Below are 18,702 nucleotides of genomic sequence, written 5' to 3'. Positions count from 1 at the left end.
TTGATTGGTTTTTTGCTTTGCTTTTCTTTCTTCTTTTTCTCTTTTATAGGCCTAGGAGCCTGTGAAGGGGTTAGCACAATGTATTCATGGTGTGATTAATTAATTATAGTAAATATTATCTATCTACCAATCTTATCTACAATCGTAAAACTTACTGTTGTATCTTCAGAACACGAGGCAATAACATTGTCATTGAAGGGGTTCCACTTGACGTCAAGAACAGGCCCTGAATGACCAACAACTCGGCCAGTTGTAAAGTCTAATCTTCCTGTCTGTAAAAAATAAAATAATAATAATGAATAATAATAATATTTAAATAATAAAATAATCAAATAAATAATATGTAATAATAAGTGAAAATAAATTATACAGAAAAATAAATAATGTGAATTACAAACAATAAGAAATATTAAACTCAATAGTTAAATAAATAACAATAATAAATAAAATAATAGACTAAGAATAAATAAAAAAATATTATAGAAAAGAAAATAGCATTGCTAATAGGAATTGTAGCTTTATTTCTATTGTTTTTAATAATGTGGCACCAGCCGCGTAAAAAGTGTCCAATGATGATAGACTTAACCCTAGTTCAACGTCTAGGCTGAATATACATGTTGAATCTTAGTTTTAGGGACTGAAGAGATGACTCTATGGCATAATAGCCTTAGGGAGCCCGGGGGGATGAGAATTCTTGATAAGTACCGGATAGATAGGGTTGCACCATCTGAGACACGAATTCAATTGTTTGGGACCCTTGAGGGCGAGTATTATCATGTGCTTTATCCTGGGAAAGAGTGTATTAAAGCGGCTGGAATGGCACTGGCTTTAAGTGGTGCATCAAAGAAATGCCTTCTTGGTTGGGAACCAATCAACGATCGTATCCTGAGAGCGCGTTTTGCGACTACTCAGTCAAAAATGATGTTTGTAGAAGTTTACAAATGAACCAAGCGACTCAGAATGAACCAACCAACAACCAACAAGCGACTCAGAATGAACCATCAGAACCAACCAACCAACAAATGAACCAAGCGACTCAGATAAAGACACTTTCTACTAGTCGCCTAGTAATGTCACAAATAAAGTTCATAGCCACGATATATTGGTTGTGTGTAGTGATTTTAACGTAAAAGTGGGTTGCCATCAGGATTATGCGCCAGCGGTGATTGGTTCTCATGGACTTGGTGAAATCAGTGAAAATGGCATGAGATTGATTAATTATTGTGTCAAAAATAACATGGTTGTAGGAGGTAAATGGTACCCCCATAAGACTATCGACAAATACACCAGGAAAATCACCCAATGGTACCACACAAAACCAGATCGATCATATAAAACATCAGCAAGCGAAGAAGAAGGTCCCTTGAAGATGTCAGAGCGTACCGCGGAGCTGATTGCTTCTCTGACCATCAACTAGTTATATCCAAATCCAAAATTAAGTTCAAAGTGGAGAAGAAAGTGTTAGTTACAGTTAAGAAATTTGATATCCAGAAGTTCCGTGTTAAGACTATTCGTCAAAAATAAAATCTTGCGCTAGAAAATAGGTTTGCAGCTTCGAGCCTCGATGACTCCGACGAAACAAGTTCAGATTGTCTTTGGAAATCACTATCCGAGTGCCTAAAAGATGCTGCAGTGGAAGTTCTTGGATATAAGAAATGACAGAAGGAATAGCGGATTAGTGAAGAAACTTGGCAGCTGATTGAGGAAAGAACAAATCTGAAAGCTCTTGTTGATAAATACTCACCTAGTCATTCATCTAGTCAGCCTAGCGATAGACAATACTGTGATAGTTTAAAAAAGCAGCATAAATGTGCCCATAAGCGAGTGAAAACGTCTGCCAGGAATGACAAGAGAACAGATGTCGAGAACATAACAGCTGAGGCAGAAAGATTCAGGAAAGAACAAATGAAAGCTTTTGTTGATAAATACTCACCTAGTCATTCATCTAGTCAGCCTAGCGATAGACAATACTGTGATAGTTTAAAAAAGCAGCATAAATGTGGCCATAAGCGAGTGAAAACGTCTGCCAGGAATGACAAGAGAACATATGCCAAGAACATAATAGCTGAGGCAGAAAGATTCAGGAAAGAACAAATGAAAGCTCTTGTTGATAATTACTGACCTAGTCATTCATCTAGTCAGCCTAGCGATAGACAATACTGCGATAGTTTAAAAAAGCAGCATAAATGTGCCCATAAGCGAGTGAAAACGTCTGCCAGGAATGACAAGAGAACATATGCCAAGAACATAACAGCTGAGGCAGAAAGATTCAGGAAAGAACAAATGAAAGCTCTTGTTGATAAATACTCACCTAGTCAGCCTAGCGATAGACAATACTGCGATAGTTTAAAAAGGCAGCATAAATATGCCCATAAGCGAGTGAAAACGTCTGCCAGGAATGACAAGAGAACATATGTCGAGAACATAACAGCTGAGGCAGAAAGAGCAGCCAGTTGGGGTGATAGTAAAACAGTCTATATGCTTACTAAGAAGCTTTTCGGCGCGTAAACAAACCCTTTCCCCTTCATAGAGGATAAAAGTGGGCAGTTGCTTACCAATCAGCTAGATGTCCAGAACTGTTGGAGAGAAAATTTCTCGGATGTTCTGAACCAGCCAATACCCCATGAGCCACTCTTGGTCCCTGACGTGCCCCTGTTTAACTCGGATATGTATTCGGGCCCTATCCTCTTTCAGGAAGTTGTAATAGCCCTGAAGTCCCTAAAAAATAAGAAAGCAGCTTGATATGATGGGGCCTCTCCAGAGCTGTTGAAATATGGGAAAAAAGCTCTCACTGGCCAACTATTTAAGCCGCTTGGTAAGGTGTAGGATGACGAGGCTGTCCCTCCTGACTAGAATAAAGGCGATATCCTGAAACTCTTCAAGAAAGGTCGAAAGACATTTTGTGATAACAGAAGAGGTATCACACTCCAGACAGTCAGAAGTAAAGTTCTATGTCAGGTTATACTTAGTAGAATTCAGACTCAAGTGGACTTAATTTTAAGGGATGAACAACATGGTTTCCGCACAAATCGTTCTTGCTACGACCTGATATTTAGCTTACGTGTTCTACTGGAGGAATCAAACGAATGCCAAGTGCAGATTATTTTAGTGTTTATAGAATTCTTGAAAGCATTTGACTCTGAGCACCGAAATGCAATGTGGAAAATTCTCCTAGCATACGGAGTGCCTCCGAAAATTGTGAATATTATTAAATTCCTGTATGCTGCAGAGGTTGTGTAGTCCAGACGGAGAATGGGCAGTCAGAGCGATTCCCTGTCGAGTCCAGTGTACGTCAAGGATGTTCACTATCTCCAATATTATTCGCAATACTTAAAAGTTTTTGTGCTTCGAGCTTGCCACTTTAGAGGAGACATAAAACTAAGCCCCGAGCGTCAGATACACGACTGCGATTTCACTGACGATACAGTTCTCGTGGCTCACTGCCAAGAGGACATTCAACATGATCTGAATGAACTAGCAGCGAAAGCTGCCCCTATGGGCCTGAATATTAATGTTGATATAACGAAAAGTATGTCAAACGCAGTTGTGACGACCATTGCAGCTGGGATTCGATACGAAGGCACTGATATAGAAGAGGTCAGAGAATTTAAGAACCTCGGTAGTAAAATTACTCAGGATGGAAATTGTGATAGAGAAGTCTTGCTTCGCATAGCGTATGCAGGTGGGGCATTTTCACAGCTGAAGAATATTTGGAGATGTAGATACTTCTCTCAGAAGTTGAAATTATGATTGTTTAGGAGTAATGTATTCTCTGTACTTTTATATGGATGCGAGTCCTGGAGCCTTTAAAAGAATACCGAGAAAAGACTACTTGGCTTCAATAATAATTGCCTGCGTAGAATCCTTGCGGTACATTGGACCGATAGAGTAACGATTGCCCAGATAATAGAAGATACCGAACAACCACTGACGACCGATGAGATCAGAATAAGAAGATGGAAGTATTAGAAGTATTCGTGTGGAAGGACACCTTCCACACGATTTATAGTGTTGGACCCCACCCGGCATTCGAAGGACTGGAAGACAACGTAGCACACTTGGTCGATCCTGGAGAAAGAGGCGACGACTCTCTAAACCACTCTGAACGAACTTTGGTCTATGGCACAAGATCGGTCAAGTTGGAGGCCAACCGTCACTGTCCGACGTGCCCCCAGGCGTAGGAGGATCTAAGTCTAAGTAAGTAAATACACACGCAGTTAGAAGAACAGCTTCGGCGTGTCAAAAATAAAAATGAAGAGCAAATACACACGCGATTGGGAGACATGCGACACCGAACATTTGAGCGAGTTAATGAAAATCAACCTGGACTGCGAGACTCGAAACGTGTCAAAATTGAAAAGCTAGCAATAATGATTGGGTCTGGGATTTTGACATGGATAGGCTCATCAATACCTACCATACCTGAGTTAAAAAAAGAAAGGGTTGGCGATACGTATTTCATAATGACGAAAGACAAGCTGAGGTAAAACGAAGCAAACAAATTGAAAATGACATCCCAATATCTTAGGAAAACCTCAAGGAATAGCAGCCAAGCCAAAGGGGTCATAATCATAATGGGCTTTTGCGAGGGCATACCCAAAGCATAGCAGTACAATTTAATTAAGATTATCTGTCAAACTTTCAGAACCAAACGACTAAATTGAACGGGTCTTGCTGCCATGCTGTTGCTATATATTGCCACATGTTGTTGCAACAAACTATTACTCCCATGCACGCGAAACCAGTTTATAGGGAACAAGTTTATTTTTATATGTATAAATACCGCGAAGGTGTAAAACCAAACGGAAAGCACGGCTAGATCATTGAGTACAGCACACGAGTTCCAGTTTAAAGGATACAAGTTGGAGTATAGCGTCGGTGTTTTTTTCCTTTGGTACTAAGTAAAATGCTCAGAACCAAGAAATAAAAAAAGCTTTTCGAAAAAGGTGTTTTTGAAAGAAAAATAAAGAGTCACATTAAACTTAATACGATCAGAAATAAAGTCCTATAATAATTCCAACTTAGAGCGACCAGAATTTGGGTTTCATTAAATGAAACCCAAAACAAACAGAAACTAAAATAAATCCTCGTTTCAAACACTAAGATAACAGATACTGATATAGATGAACAGTCTTTCTGTTGTCAAAAGGGCTTATATGCAATACCTCACGAATGGCTAAGGTTATTAAGTTTGAAACTTCAGAGAATAATAGGGCGAATTTTCAACTAATTCAATAGACTCAATGTGCATCCAGGCGCTCCAATGGTCGCGTCTTCAATATCTAAGGAAAAGTTAACGGTTTAAAGTTAAACTTTCAGAAAATGTTGAGAGGGGATGTTGCATAAAATCAAAAGACAATACGTACATCCAGGTTGTAAAAAGGGCATATAAATACTGTTCTCAAGAACGGCAACATTGAAACTTTCGAGTATTGGTAAGAGGGAAGTAAAACGACACTGCCTGAAAGTTCCAACTTAATTAGTTCCTGAGATATTTTTCTCATGAGATATTTTTCTCAGCTCTCTTTATCAGCTTTGCCAATGTGACAACCAGGATGCTCAGAGTGCCTGGAAGTTCAAAATCCTCCTCAATATTGTCTGAATGTTTCTATTTAATTCCGTCACAAACTGTTTTTTGAAATATTGAAGATATACTGCTTTGACAACCTGGAAGCGCATGCTATCTTTGGATTTAGCTCAAAATCTGTAAAACGAAATAATTTCTGTTCGTTTTAAGTTGCAACGTTACTCTTTACTTTCAGTTCAACAACACTTATATAGCATATTTGAAAAACTTACAGACTCATAATTGCAATACAATTAGTGATTCCAGTGATTCATAGGTAAAATAGGACAACAGAAACGTGGACAATTGTAAAATAGTTCCGTATTGTAAAAAACTTACAGACACATAATTGCAATACCATTAGTGATTCCACTGATTCATAGGTAAAATAAGCGTGGACAATTGCAAAATAGTTCCGTTTTGCTGTCAATATTTGCGACAGATTTCATAGAACTGTCTTATAACCAGTTTAGCTTTCCATTGATTATCGCAAAGAAATGGCTAGTCGTGAAAAAACTCACCACCCGAGCTTACTCTGGGTAATTAGGCCTATGATAGATTACAATTTAAATTCGTGATGTAGACTTTAATCTGCACATAATTACCTAAAAATAGTGGGCAATTTAACTTTCCAGCCATCGGGATAGCATCTTGACTGGCATTATTTCAAAGAAGTTATGTGACATTATTTTCTTAAGCTAAGATACAACTACTACTACTATCAACTCACTGTAGCACCAACCTGAGACCAACACAGCTACGCACGCTCCTTCTCGATCCCAATCTTTTTAAAGCCTCCCTCTTTACACCCTCGCAAGAAGTTCCAATTCCTCTTAAATCCTTGCTTATGACCTTCTTCCACCCACTTCGGGGACGGACTGGTTTTATTCGACCCTAGATAGAGGTTCAAAAAGAACGATCTTTGGCAATTTGTCATCTTTCATCCTCAGAACGTGTCCTAGCCATCTCAACCTTTCTCTCACTATAGACTTAGAAATCGGGATAGATAGATAGATAGATAAGTGTATTTTAAAGCCAAATAAACACCCATGAACTTAGTACAATAAGATAAACAAAAGACACAAATAACATAAAATTTGATCAGCGATCATCATAAAACGCTTAAATGAAATACTGCATTAACCTAATACTAGTACTTAATACTTGAAAAAAAGTTCCTTGAAAAGAATACTTAACACTCGGAAAAAGACATAAATAAAACATTACATTTACTTTATACTGATATCTTTTTTCATTTATTTATTTAATATTATTATTTTTTATTTAAGAAAATTTCCAGACACCTTGCTACTCTACAAATAAACTGAGGCGACGTACTATTCAAGACACCTGGTAGTATCAACCCAAGTAGAAAGTGGGATATGACAACATTTTTCGTACAGTTAACTGTTTGAAACACGGTCAATCTGACAGATATCCAAAATGACCCTTAGGCAATTCCTCTGGAAAACATCAAACAAATCCTCCTCCGTCCCTTGGAAGACTTACGTTTTAAAGCCATAAGCTTAAATACAATTTGTTCATAAATATACAATTTATAATTTAATTTCATAGTCAAAATTACATAATAAGATATTAAATTACAACTGTTAAATTAAACTATCAAATTGTAAAAATTATTTCAGAGGCGCCATTTGGGGGGGGTCAGGGGTGGGCAAATGCCCACCCCAGATTTTTCAAGGGGACCCAAGCTTTCACCAAAAAGGGCCCTTTGCTGGCCATAATAATCCATTATGTCCAACATAATCCATTCTGTCCAATTGATTTGAAATTACTGCACGCCTATTACTTTTCACCGACGTATTGTTTACTTAAATAAGAAAGTTTCTCGCCGAGGAGGGCCAGCCTTTAGTCTGGTTGAATTTTCCACTTTCAGTTTAATCACTTAACCTCGTTGATTATGATCTTTGATGTTATAATTAATCTTAGAGGTCAGTCTGGCTGAGTTGCACATTGGGTCACAGTACATTTCCATGCAACACACAGGTGCTGAAAATGTGCGCAGCCAAAACTCGCATTTTTTCTTACGTGAAAGTTGGGGAGGCCCAAAATGGAGTTCATGCCCACCCCAAGATTTGGCCCAAATGGCGCCTCTGAATTATGTAGCTAGGTTATATAACTAAAAAAGGTAATTGAGACTCAACAAAATAAATAAATCCATTAAAATTCTTAAACTCAGCAGGTTGTATCACTTGGTTTAAACGTTTTATCGTATCGTATCGTATCGTTATCGTATCATTTCTTATGATCTGTCCTCTTCATGGAAGTTTTATTAGACTAGATACTAGAAAATACAAAAAAAAAATACTGCAACACGCGGCCAGGTGACCTACAACCGAGCATCTAAAACAACGATGAAAAATTAGTGGAAAGAATAAGTTTAGGGTCCTTAAGGAAACCTTAGTTTGGGTCCAAAATTACGAGGACAGCAGTTAAACTCCTGGAGGGCGTTAGAGTATACATTACCTGACCTATCTAAATACCCCTAACTTTCGCAAAGATAATCCTATAAGGATAAAAAAAAACACTTAGCCGGTCAAATGCCAGATGACACGTTTATAGACAATTAGGCATCTCGTGAACTCCAATGCATACATAGATTATTTACATATCCCTGAAGACGTGCCACTTTTCAGTGTTACAGTCCCTTTGTGTTCTTTGAATATAATTCCACATACGCATTTTTCTGTTTTTGAAATCATTGAAAACTTTGTTTACATTTGACGTCACGTATCCTGCATTTTCTGGGGCTAGAAGATAGAACTTTACCTACAACTAATTCATATTATTACAATGAGCAAACATATCAACCTCATTTACCCTTCGTAAGCACTAAGAATGAGAAATCGAGCTTGTCGGATACATAAGCTTGGTAATGGTCGAAGGCATCCCTGTTAACTTTCCAACCTCATCAAAACGTTCAACAAAAGCAAGATTTTTGAATCCATCTGAACGTTTACTGAAAACACAGATCCCTTTCAACGAGCTTCTCTAGTCACAGATAAAACTCAATTTAAATTTCATATCGGCTATAATTTGTTTACGTTCCCAGGTTTACAATATATTTTACATCAAAATAGCCTATTGTCATTTTAATGTATGTCCCAAAGTGTTCACAAGGAAACAAAGGGGCGACCAAGATTTCCAATGTAGGTAGGTCCTGTAAATCCTTTATCATATAACATATTTGTAGAAGAAAAGCTATCATTTCCATGTCACAAAAATTCTCAAGAAGTTTTAGAATTTTATTTTAAATTATATTAATATAATTATTAAACTCAAAATTATATTAAATATATTATATATTTATTTATATTAAAATTAAGTTAAAATTATAACGCAAACTTCTATACAAGTTGAGTTCTACTCCGGTCTGGGTGGTTAAGTGCAAATCATCCCTACCCTTTGCAAGAATAAATCAGGAGATGAACCTTCATGCTACATGCCAATTATGATTACGCCAGCTCTCAGACGAATTTCTAAACACATGATTGATAGCCATCTCCTGTGGTTTGTGTAAATTAACGATTTAACCCCACACAAACAAACAGGTTTAAGAAAATTTCATCCTTGTGGAGCTAGCGTCCATAGGAATTTTGCGATAAAATATACAAAACCCTTTAGTAATCAAGTTTAAAAAAATGTATTGAAAGTAAAATTCCATGTTTAATATGATGAATTTTAGTCTATTAATTTTTTCGAAGCATTCCTGCATAAGTTATATTTTTTTTTTTTACCAGTACTCATTTTTTTTGCGTTGCACGTTTCGCATTAGCCTCGCATTAGGAATGTTGCACGAAACGTTGCACGCTTCGTGTTAGGTTTTAACAAAATAAACTACAAAGAGTTGCTACGATTCCTATCTCTACTTTCTTAATCGTCTATGTACCAATAGCACTGAAGCTAAAAAAAAACACAAACTATATATCTATGATAGTAACTAAAGGCCCAGTAGATACGAAGGCATGTTGTCAAATTGACTTACTCGTAAGCCGTCATTTTCCCCATTTTTCGGGTGGAGGTGGAGGTAGGTGGAGAATAAGATATTTATTTTAAAAAATTACTATCACAAGCCCAGCAGGGCTAAAATCAAATCTAGGAGTCATGCTTTAGTAAAAGTAATTAAAATGTAGTGTCAGATTAAGTTAAAAAGGTAAAAACAAGAGCTAAGAGCTCATATGGCACTTGTGACGAGGCATGAAGAGCTAAGAGCCAAGAGATCATATGGTATGAGCTCTAACAAAATCCTATGAATCAATAGATTGATTTAAAAGGAAAATAAGGGGCTTAATGCCGGTCGGGATTTAAAATAAGAGCTCTGAGTCACGATGTCCTTCTAAATATCAAAATTCATTAAGATCCGATCACCCACTCGTATGTTATAAATACCTAATTTTTTCTAATTTTTCCTCTCCCTTTAGCCCCCCAGATGGTCGAATCTGGGGAAACGACCTTATCAAGTCAATTTGTGCAGCTCCCTGACACGCCTACCAATTTTCATCGTCCTAGCACGTCCAGAAGCACCAAACTCGCCAAATCACTGAACCCCTCCCCCAACTCCCCCAAAGAGAGCGAACCCAGTACGGTTCCAGCAATCACGTATCAAGGACATTTGCTTATTCTATCCACCAAGCTTCATCCCGATTCCTCCACTAAAAGTGTTTTCCAAGATTTCCCCCTCCAACTCCCCCCAATGTCAAAAGATCTGGTCGGGATTTGAAATAAGAGCTCTGAGACATGAATTCCTTCTAAATATCAAATTTCATTAAGATCCGATCACCTATTCGTAATATCAAAATACCCCAATTTTTACGTTTTCAAAGAATTCCAGTTTCCCCCTCCATTCCCCCCAATGTCACAGGATCTGGTCAAATTTAAAATTAGAGCTTTAAAGCACAAGATCCTTCTAAATATCAAATTTCATTAAGATCTGGTCACCCTTTCGTAAGTTACAAATACCTCAATTTTTAAAATTACCCCCCCCCACCAACTCCACCAAAGAGAGCAGATCCGTCTGGTTATGTCAGTCACGTATGTTAGACAGGTTTTTATTTTTCCCATCTAGTTTCATCCTGATCTCACCGTTTTCAGTATTTTCAAAAATTGCCGGTGCCACCCAACTGCCCCCCCCCCCCTATCACGCTGGATCCGGTTGAGATTTAAAATCTGAGTTACGAGGTCCTTCTAAATATGAAATTTCATTAAGATCCGATCACTCGTTCGAAAGTTGAAAATACGTCATTTTTCCTAATTTCTCAGAACTAGTGCCCCCCCCCAATAGAGCGGATCCGTTCAAATATGTAAATCACGTATCTAAGACTTCTGCTTATTTTTCCCACCAAGTTTCATCCCGATTCCTCCAATCTAAGCGTTTTCCATTATTTTAGGTTCCCCCACCCCACACTCACCCCAATGTCACCAGATCCAGTAGGGACTTAAAAAGAGCTTTGAGACACGATATCCTTCTAAATATCAAATTTCATTGAGATCCGATCACCCGTTCATAAGTTAAAAATAACTCATTTTTTTTAATTTTCAGAATTAACCCCCCTCCCCCAACTACCCCAAAGAGAGCGGATCCGTTCTGGTTATGTCAATGATGTATCTAGGGACTTGTGCTTATTTTTCCCACCAAGTTTCATCTTGATCCCTCCACTCAAAGTGTTTTCCAAGTTTTAGGTTTCCCCCTCCCAACTCCCACCCCAATGTCACCAGATCTGGTCAAGATTTAAAATAAGAGCTCTGAGACACGATATCCTTCTAAATATTAAATTTTATTGAGATCCGATCACCCGTTCGTAAGTTAAAAATACCTCATTTTTTTTATTTTTCAGAATTAACCCCCCCCCAACTACCCCAAAGAGAGCGGATCCGTTCCGGTTATGTCAATCATGTATCTAGGACTTGTGCTTATTTTTACCACCAAGTTTCATCCCGATCCCTCCACTCTAAGTGTTTTCCAAGATTTTAGGTTCCCCCCTCCCAACTCCCCCCCCCCCCCTCAATATCACCACATCCGATCGGGATTTAAAATAACAGCTCTGAGACACGATATCCTTCCAAACATCAAATTTCACTAGGATCTGATCAACCATTCGTAAGTTAAAAATACTTCAATTTTTCTATTTTTTCCGAATTAACTTGGTTAATACCAAGTGCCATAAAAAGTGGTTTAGGTAAACAAGAATTGGATAATATACACATTTGAAAAAGAAAATTGTGGGTTATATAAAAAGGGGGGCACAAAACAAGCGAATAAAATACAAAAGTACAAAATTTTAAAGAAGAAAAACTAGAGGGACATTTTGTTTATCTTTTCCGTAATGAATAGGACAGGACAGGAACGGGTACATAAACAGTCCGAGGTGGGCAGAATCTGGATGGGGAGGGTCTTTTGGGGAAAATATTTTCTGTGCGAGGGCTTACTATTGCATTTTTTGCAAAACCGAGACACAAAGCAACTCTCCTGGGCTTAAGTGTTTCCAATCTGGATTGTTTTTAGAAGAAGAGGGTAAGGAAGCTTAGCTTCTTAAAAAATCATTCACAGGGCTCTTTTTTAGGATGGATTCAAACTTTTCTGCAAACCACAGGTGGTTTCTTCTGCTGTGAGTTGTTAATAGGAGAGTAGTAAGTGCCTAAGTCAAAGCCAAGCTTCAAAACGTTTCCAAAATCCAGTAGCTAAAAGGCTTAAATTTTTTTTACCTTTTCTAAAGGGATGACAACAAAAGATCCCCCACCAGCTGTTTCTGTGACAACTGCAATAAACTTCGGATTGACAGCACAGCAGTTCGAGTCGTGAGCACTTCTAGTAATTGGAACGTTTTCATAGCAACGCTCCTTTCGCATAGCCTGACCATAGACATGACGAAATTTTGAAGTTCGAACTCCTCGGAACGAAGTAGCCTAGAATTATGAATGATTATATTATTACTTTGTGTTTTAGATTTGTTCTGTGCAAAAAATTTTTTTGACCAACCAACAGTGGTACATGCAAAGAAAAAAAATTATTCGTTGGACTAATGCTTATGCACATTTTACTAATAAAGAGAGTTAGCGAGCACTAATCCGAATAAATCAGAATTTTATGATTGGCTGATTGGACTAAGGCTTATGCACATTTTACTAATAAAGAGAATTAGCGAGCACTAATCCGAATAAATCAGAATTTTATGATTGGCTGATTGGACTAAGGCTTATGCACATTTTACTAATAAAGAGAGTTAGCGAGCACTAATCCGAATAAATCAGAATTTTATGATTGGCTGATTGGACTAAGGCTTTTGCACATTTTACTAATAAAGAGAATTAGCGAGCACTATTTCGAATAAATAAGAAAATTATGATTGGCTGATTGGACTAAGGCTTATGCATATTTTACTAATAAAGAGAGTTAGCGAGCACTAATCCGAATAAATCAGAATTTTATGATTGGCTGATTGGACTATGGCTTATGCACATTTTACTAATAAAGAGAATTAGCGAGCACTAATCCGAATAAATCAGAATTTTATGATTGGCTGATTGGACTAAGGCTTATGCACATTTTACTAATAAAGAGAGTTAGCGAGCACTAATCCGAATAAATCAGAATTTTATGATTGGCTGATTGGACTAAGGCTTATGCACATTTTACTAATAAAGAGAGTTAGCGAGCACTAATCCGAATAAATCAGAATTTTATGATTGGCTGATTGGACTAAGGCTTATGCACATTTTACTAATAAAGAGAATTAGCGAGCACTAATTCGAATAAATCAGAAAATTATGATTGGCTGATTGGACTAAGGCTTATGCACATTTTACTAATAAAGAGAATTAGCGAGCACTAATTTGAGTAAATCAGAATTTTATGATTAGCTGATGCTAATCAGAAAGTTCTAAAAAATATGATTGGCTAAATTGCCGCTAGTTAGATCTCGGTAGGCCTACTAATAAAATATCATTGTGAATAAGCCTTATTTCAGATGTAACCATTCACCAAGCCAGACTTATGATACTCTTTCAACTTTTCCTTGGAGGAGGACCAAAAATTGTTTAAGAAAGGTGAAATTTCCATATTTCTGGAGTTTCTGGCGTGTTCTCACCCCTGCTCCCCATTGACTCGCATTCATTCTTTAGAATTTTGGTCGAAGTAAACTATTTTGAACATAAAAATTGATGATTTGACAATAGTTCTTGACTGAAATGGTTGAAAAAATAAAAGTTAAATCATCAAGATGTTGTAGGCAAATTCTCCCCAGCTACAAATAAATTTTACTTTCACATTTCAATCACAGATTATCAAGTAGGTTTCACCAGATATCTCACTCTTAGTAAAATACTTGGGCTAACGAGTTCAACAAATTACATTGACTATCTAGCAAAACTAGCCCGCCCGTGCAGTGTCGCGCAATATCACTGGATCGGATAACACTCTGGCTCTTTGGATTGAATTGGAGAAAGAATGCTATTGGACATCGTCAACTTATAGGAAGCCAAATCATCAAATCAGATAGCTTTTGAGGTTTTAAACTCAAATATATTGAAGTGAGAAATCTGTGTAAGCATCCATAATCTGTGTTTCAACTCTTATTTTCAAAAGTATGCACAAATGGGCTAGCATTTATATTTAAAAAAATGTTAGGTGACCTTTTTTGTCAGCTGAGATATAAGAGATATACTGCCTACCTGGTTAACTCATATGTTACTTGTGTGTGAACATTTTTTTTTACATAGTTTTTACAATTTTTTTACGTAGTTTTCTTCCTGATTCAGATAATTCGGCTAAACTTTTCCATTCTTTGGATAGCTTTTAGTTTCTAAGAATTTTACGCTTCTACAGTTTACAAAAATGAAGATTTAAGAGATAAAAAACAGGTACAATTTAAATAAAACAGTAAAAAAAACAACAAACTATAAATAATAAAAATCCGAATATAACGACTCCGCGTCCGGGAGTTCCTGGACATGGAGTCGAAAGATTTGGATTTTTATTATTTAAAGTTTGTTGTCGTTTTGTCCTGTTTTTCCCCTGTTTTATTTAAACAATGTCTGTTTTTTTCTTAAATTCTGTAAATAGAAAAGCAGTGTGTTGTAAGAAATTATTTACAGAATTCGAGTTCTGACATTTTTCTGTTAGAGATCAAAGCTTTTGGTCAAAAATATTGATTTAAAATACAAAAATATATTAGAAAATACACTCACATACAAAAATATATCAATGATAGGTCAAGATAAAGACTTATTTTAAATTTCTTCTCATTAGCTTCGGTTTTTAAAGTTAAGATTTGTCTGGTTTTCTTTTTAATAAGAGGAAGTGTTGGATTTAAAACACATGCAACAAAACATGTAAAAAAAATTCTCAGCACAAAAAAGGCAACTAAACATATCAAACATTTTCCTTTATTAAGGTTAATAGTTCCTGTGTAAGTTTTTTTGTAAGTTATTTTTCAGCAGTCTTACGGCTTTAATGTTTCGATGAAATTTTGGAATTTTCTCATTTAACAAAAAACAAAATTCGGTTGTTGTTTTAGATTGAAAAATACTTCATGAATTTTTTTTTTCAAAAAAAGAATTCCAATTAGCCTACACCTTCATAGCAAAATTCGTCTCCACAAATGGTGTTGTGCATTTAAGTCCAGAAAATGGCACCTTTGGCCCATTTTCGCTTTTATGCTTTTACTCATTTTTGCTAGGCGTTTTTATACCAGTTTTGTTGATCCATAGCTAGTAGTACCGAAGCGTATGCGTGCAGGCTGGGAACGGGAACGGGACCCGTTCCCAGCCTGCACAAAATTCGAAAGTTTCATCGAACGGGAAACTGGGAACGGGAAAAACTAGGCCTACAACGAAGGAAAGAAGAAAAAACTGAATTAGCTTCAAAAGAAAATACATAAATGGAATCTTGCCGTCCCCACAAGCCCCTTGCAAGGTTACATTGGTGCAATGAAAAAAAAAACATATCATTTAAACCGATGATTTTAGCCAGCCGGTTATTGTGTATATTTGATAGGGATCAATTACGGAACCATAGGCGATACAAAAGTATATCCTAGCAGTTCAAAATAGGGATGAAACCTTTTAATCGACAGTGAACAGATTTAAAAATTTTTAACTGGATATTTCTAGCATATATACAGTGATCATCATCAGCAGTAAAACTCTGATGATAGCTTTTACTGCTGATGATGATCACTGTATATGTCTGTTCACTATTCACAATTTTATATCTTTTCACTGTCGATTAAAAGGTTTTATCCCTATTTTGAACTGTTATACTTTCGTCATAGAAAGGCAGTGTGGTCTTCGAAGTTATATACATTTGTATACGGCTATACATTTGCCGTATTATGTAATATTTTGGCTTTGATCTACATCTGCGAGAATTTGGTATATTCAACTAAAATACTCACTTCTCAGTGAAATAATGGCCAATATATCACTTTTCATTGGTATAAAACCAGAAAATTCCCATACTCCTTCCCCAGGCAAAACCTTTAGGGGAATCCTAGATTTTGAAAAATAATTGTTCTTCGTTATAAACAATAAAAAAACACAAATAAAATAGGTTTTGAAAAATAGCTTTATTGTATCTCTGTAAAAGCAAAATCGAAATAAATCCTCCCACCCCCTACATTTTCTTGAATTTCCGCCCCTGCTTCCCGAAGGAAAATCAGAGGTAGCTTAAAGCCGAGATTATTTGTATAAAATATTCAGAGTTCAATTACTGACTAAGATATATAAACAAGGAAAAATCTCACCTGATTATTTGTAGAAGTTGGCATATCTAATCAACTGTTCACTTCCCATTTACAGAGTAGCCTTCCTTTACTAAAACGAAGATATAATTCCTTTAATCTCTCATACGTAACACATATCTTATACTAATCAACGTCGCATAATCAACAGACTGCGGACAGAACGAATTTCTCTTCACAAGTGACCGCCTTGTATTTATTGATTCACTTAAGTTTAAGGGAGCCGTCGCGGTTTTAATAAGAGACGTAATTGTTTAATATCACATGTGCGAAAAAACACCAATGAATTAGAGACCAACTCGGCTGCCCTCTGCTGAGACCTTGTATCTGCAAAAAAAATTGATTTTGAGGCAAGGATAGAACCACCCCCAATCCCGATATGGCAAAATCAATGGTACGGTTGGAATTTCAAAATCAGCTGTACTATCTGAGGTGCAACAATTGGCTCATTTTTCTAGGAGGGGCGGGTCATTTCCCCCTAGATTTTGAAAATACTTTTTCGGGTATTCTCATTGAAAGTAGCTTTTTTGGGTTTCTCTTGAAAAAAACAAACTACATAACTGTGCATTTACATTTTCAAAAATACACCCCCCCCCCCCTATAGCTCTGTACATTTACCCTACTCAGTATAGCCTAGTAAAAATACGGATAAAATAGATTCAATTATTTACGTCCAGAAGATGATAAGGACTAGTAGATGGTAACTAGAGGAATGGAATTTCAGGAAACTTATTAACGAAACTGTGTATCTTCACATAAATGAAATAAATCACTATTCTCCACTTATTGGACACTTGAAACATGCAGATAATAGGTCTTGAAAGGGAACAGTCAGCCCCAAATAGTCAGATTCTTCAGTCAGTGTTTCGTTTCCGTAAAAACGGTCCTAACTTTTGAAAGGCTTAAGGTTTTCCGGGGAGAATGGGGTCTGGCACTTAAATAAGGTATTGAGAATTTTGGTTTCAGAAAACCATATTTGTGTTTCATCAAAAGATTTAGGAGTATCCTTTTCCGAATTTAGAGGGGAGTATCATCTACCCTCGAACCCCTGCAACCCCCGCTTTACCAGACAGATTTTTGTTAATTTCGCTGAGAGTCAGTGGTCCAAGATTACGGCAATTTTTACTAAATATGCAAGTGAAATTCTGACAGTCAAATGTTGTTAATTCGTCAGGATAGAACATAAATTCATAAGGATGATATCTCCGAGGTGGCAAGTGACAACGGGTTAATTTGTCTGATATTCGCCACCAGCAGAAAGCTACCTGACTGTTATCAAACAGTTTGTTGTAACGAATTGTAAGAAAGGAGCTACTCAGCCCAATAGCTACCTAAACTAAAAAAAAGGAATGATAACAATTAATAAATCGCCAGGATAGGCTTTTTATGCTTACTACAAATATACAAATTAATTAAGTTTAATGTTGACCATCAAAAGCTACGAGCCTACTTCAAGCTCCTGTCTACAAAAATGTAGTGTTGTTTTTTTGCCAGAAGAAATATCACAGATGTGTGATTATTTCTTGTTTTTTTTCCAGGGGTCATACCAGCGAACCAATGGTCCAAGAAGATATAAGAGGGGTCATTCGATCAGAAATAAAAAGTTCTAGTGCCCTTTTTAAGTGACCAAAAAGATTCGACGGCAACTAGCCCTCCTTATAAGCCCTTTTTGTCCAAAGACATCCAATCAAAAGTTACTCTTTTTCATAAAAGGGATGTGTCCTTATAAGCCCCTCCTTATAAGCCCTTTTTGTCCAAAGACATCCAATCAAAAGTTACTCTTTTTCATAAAAGGGCTGTGTCCTTATAAGCCCTTTTTGTCCAAAGACATCCAATCAAAAGTTACTCTTTTTCATAAAAGGGCTGTGTCCTCATTTCTTGCTTGCAAAAATAGTGGGCTTTTGATTTCAAAAGTGTGTTCATTATATCTCGGATATCCCGATCAGTCATCTTTTTATAACAAGAGCTAAGAGCTCATATGGCACTTGTGACGAGGTCGGAAGAAGCCAAGAGCCAAAAGCGCATATGGCATGAGCTCTAGCAAAATCCTAAGAATCAATAGATTGATTTAACAGGAAAATCAGAGGCTTAATGCCGGTCGGGATCTAAAATAAGAGCTCTGAGACACATGGTCCTTCTAAATATAAAAAATTCATTAAGATCCGATCACCCACTCGTAAATTAAAAATACATCATTTTTTCTAATTTTTCCTCTCCTTTCAACCCCCGCCCCCAGACGGTTGAATCGGGGAAAACAACTTTATCAAGTCAATTTGTGCAGGTCCCTGACATGCCTACCAATTTTCTTCGTCCTAAAACACCCAGAAGCACCAAACTCGCAAAAGAACTGGACCCCTAACTCCCCCAAAGAGAGCGGAT

The 18,702-nt window shown here is 36.8% G+C and overlaps 1 protein-coding gene across 12 annotated transcripts in view; it reads right to left on the bottom strand.

The window, feature by feature from the left end:
• Positions 1–18,702, bottom strand: part of LOC136040589 (coronin-2B-like) — a 125,835-nt gene that overhangs the window by 92,397 nt on the left and 14,736 nt on the right. For 6 of the 12 annotated variants that reach the window (XM_065724837.1, XM_065724845.1, XM_065724840.1 and 3 more), the window contains exons 2-4: positions 16,327–16,396; positions 12,290–12,490; positions 156–272 (exon numbers count right to left, since the gene is read on the bottom strand). In XM_065724837.1, coding sequence (XP_065580909.1) covers positions 156–272; positions 12,290–12,490; positions 16,327–16,350 — 342 coding nt within the window. In that variant the 5' untranslated portion in view covers positions 16,351–16,396. Of the gene's footprint in view, positions 1–155; positions 273–12,289; positions 12,491–16,326; positions 16,651–18,702 lie in introns of all 12 variants that reach the window. The other 6 variants (XM_065724844.1, XM_065724835.1, XM_065724834.1 and 3 more) reach the window with 1 other exon arrangement.

The sequence above is a fragment of the Artemia franciscana genome, chromosome 21 (genome assembly GCF_032884065.1).
Source record: "Artemia franciscana chromosome 21, ASM3288406v1, whole genome shotgun sequence".
In the NCBI taxonomy this organism is placed as follows: domain Eukaryota; kingdom Metazoa; phylum Arthropoda; class Branchiopoda; order Anostraca; family Artemiidae; genus Artemia; species Artemia franciscana.
Note: the sequence above shows the minus strand (reverse complement) of the source record. Positions and strands in the feature narration are given on the sequence as shown.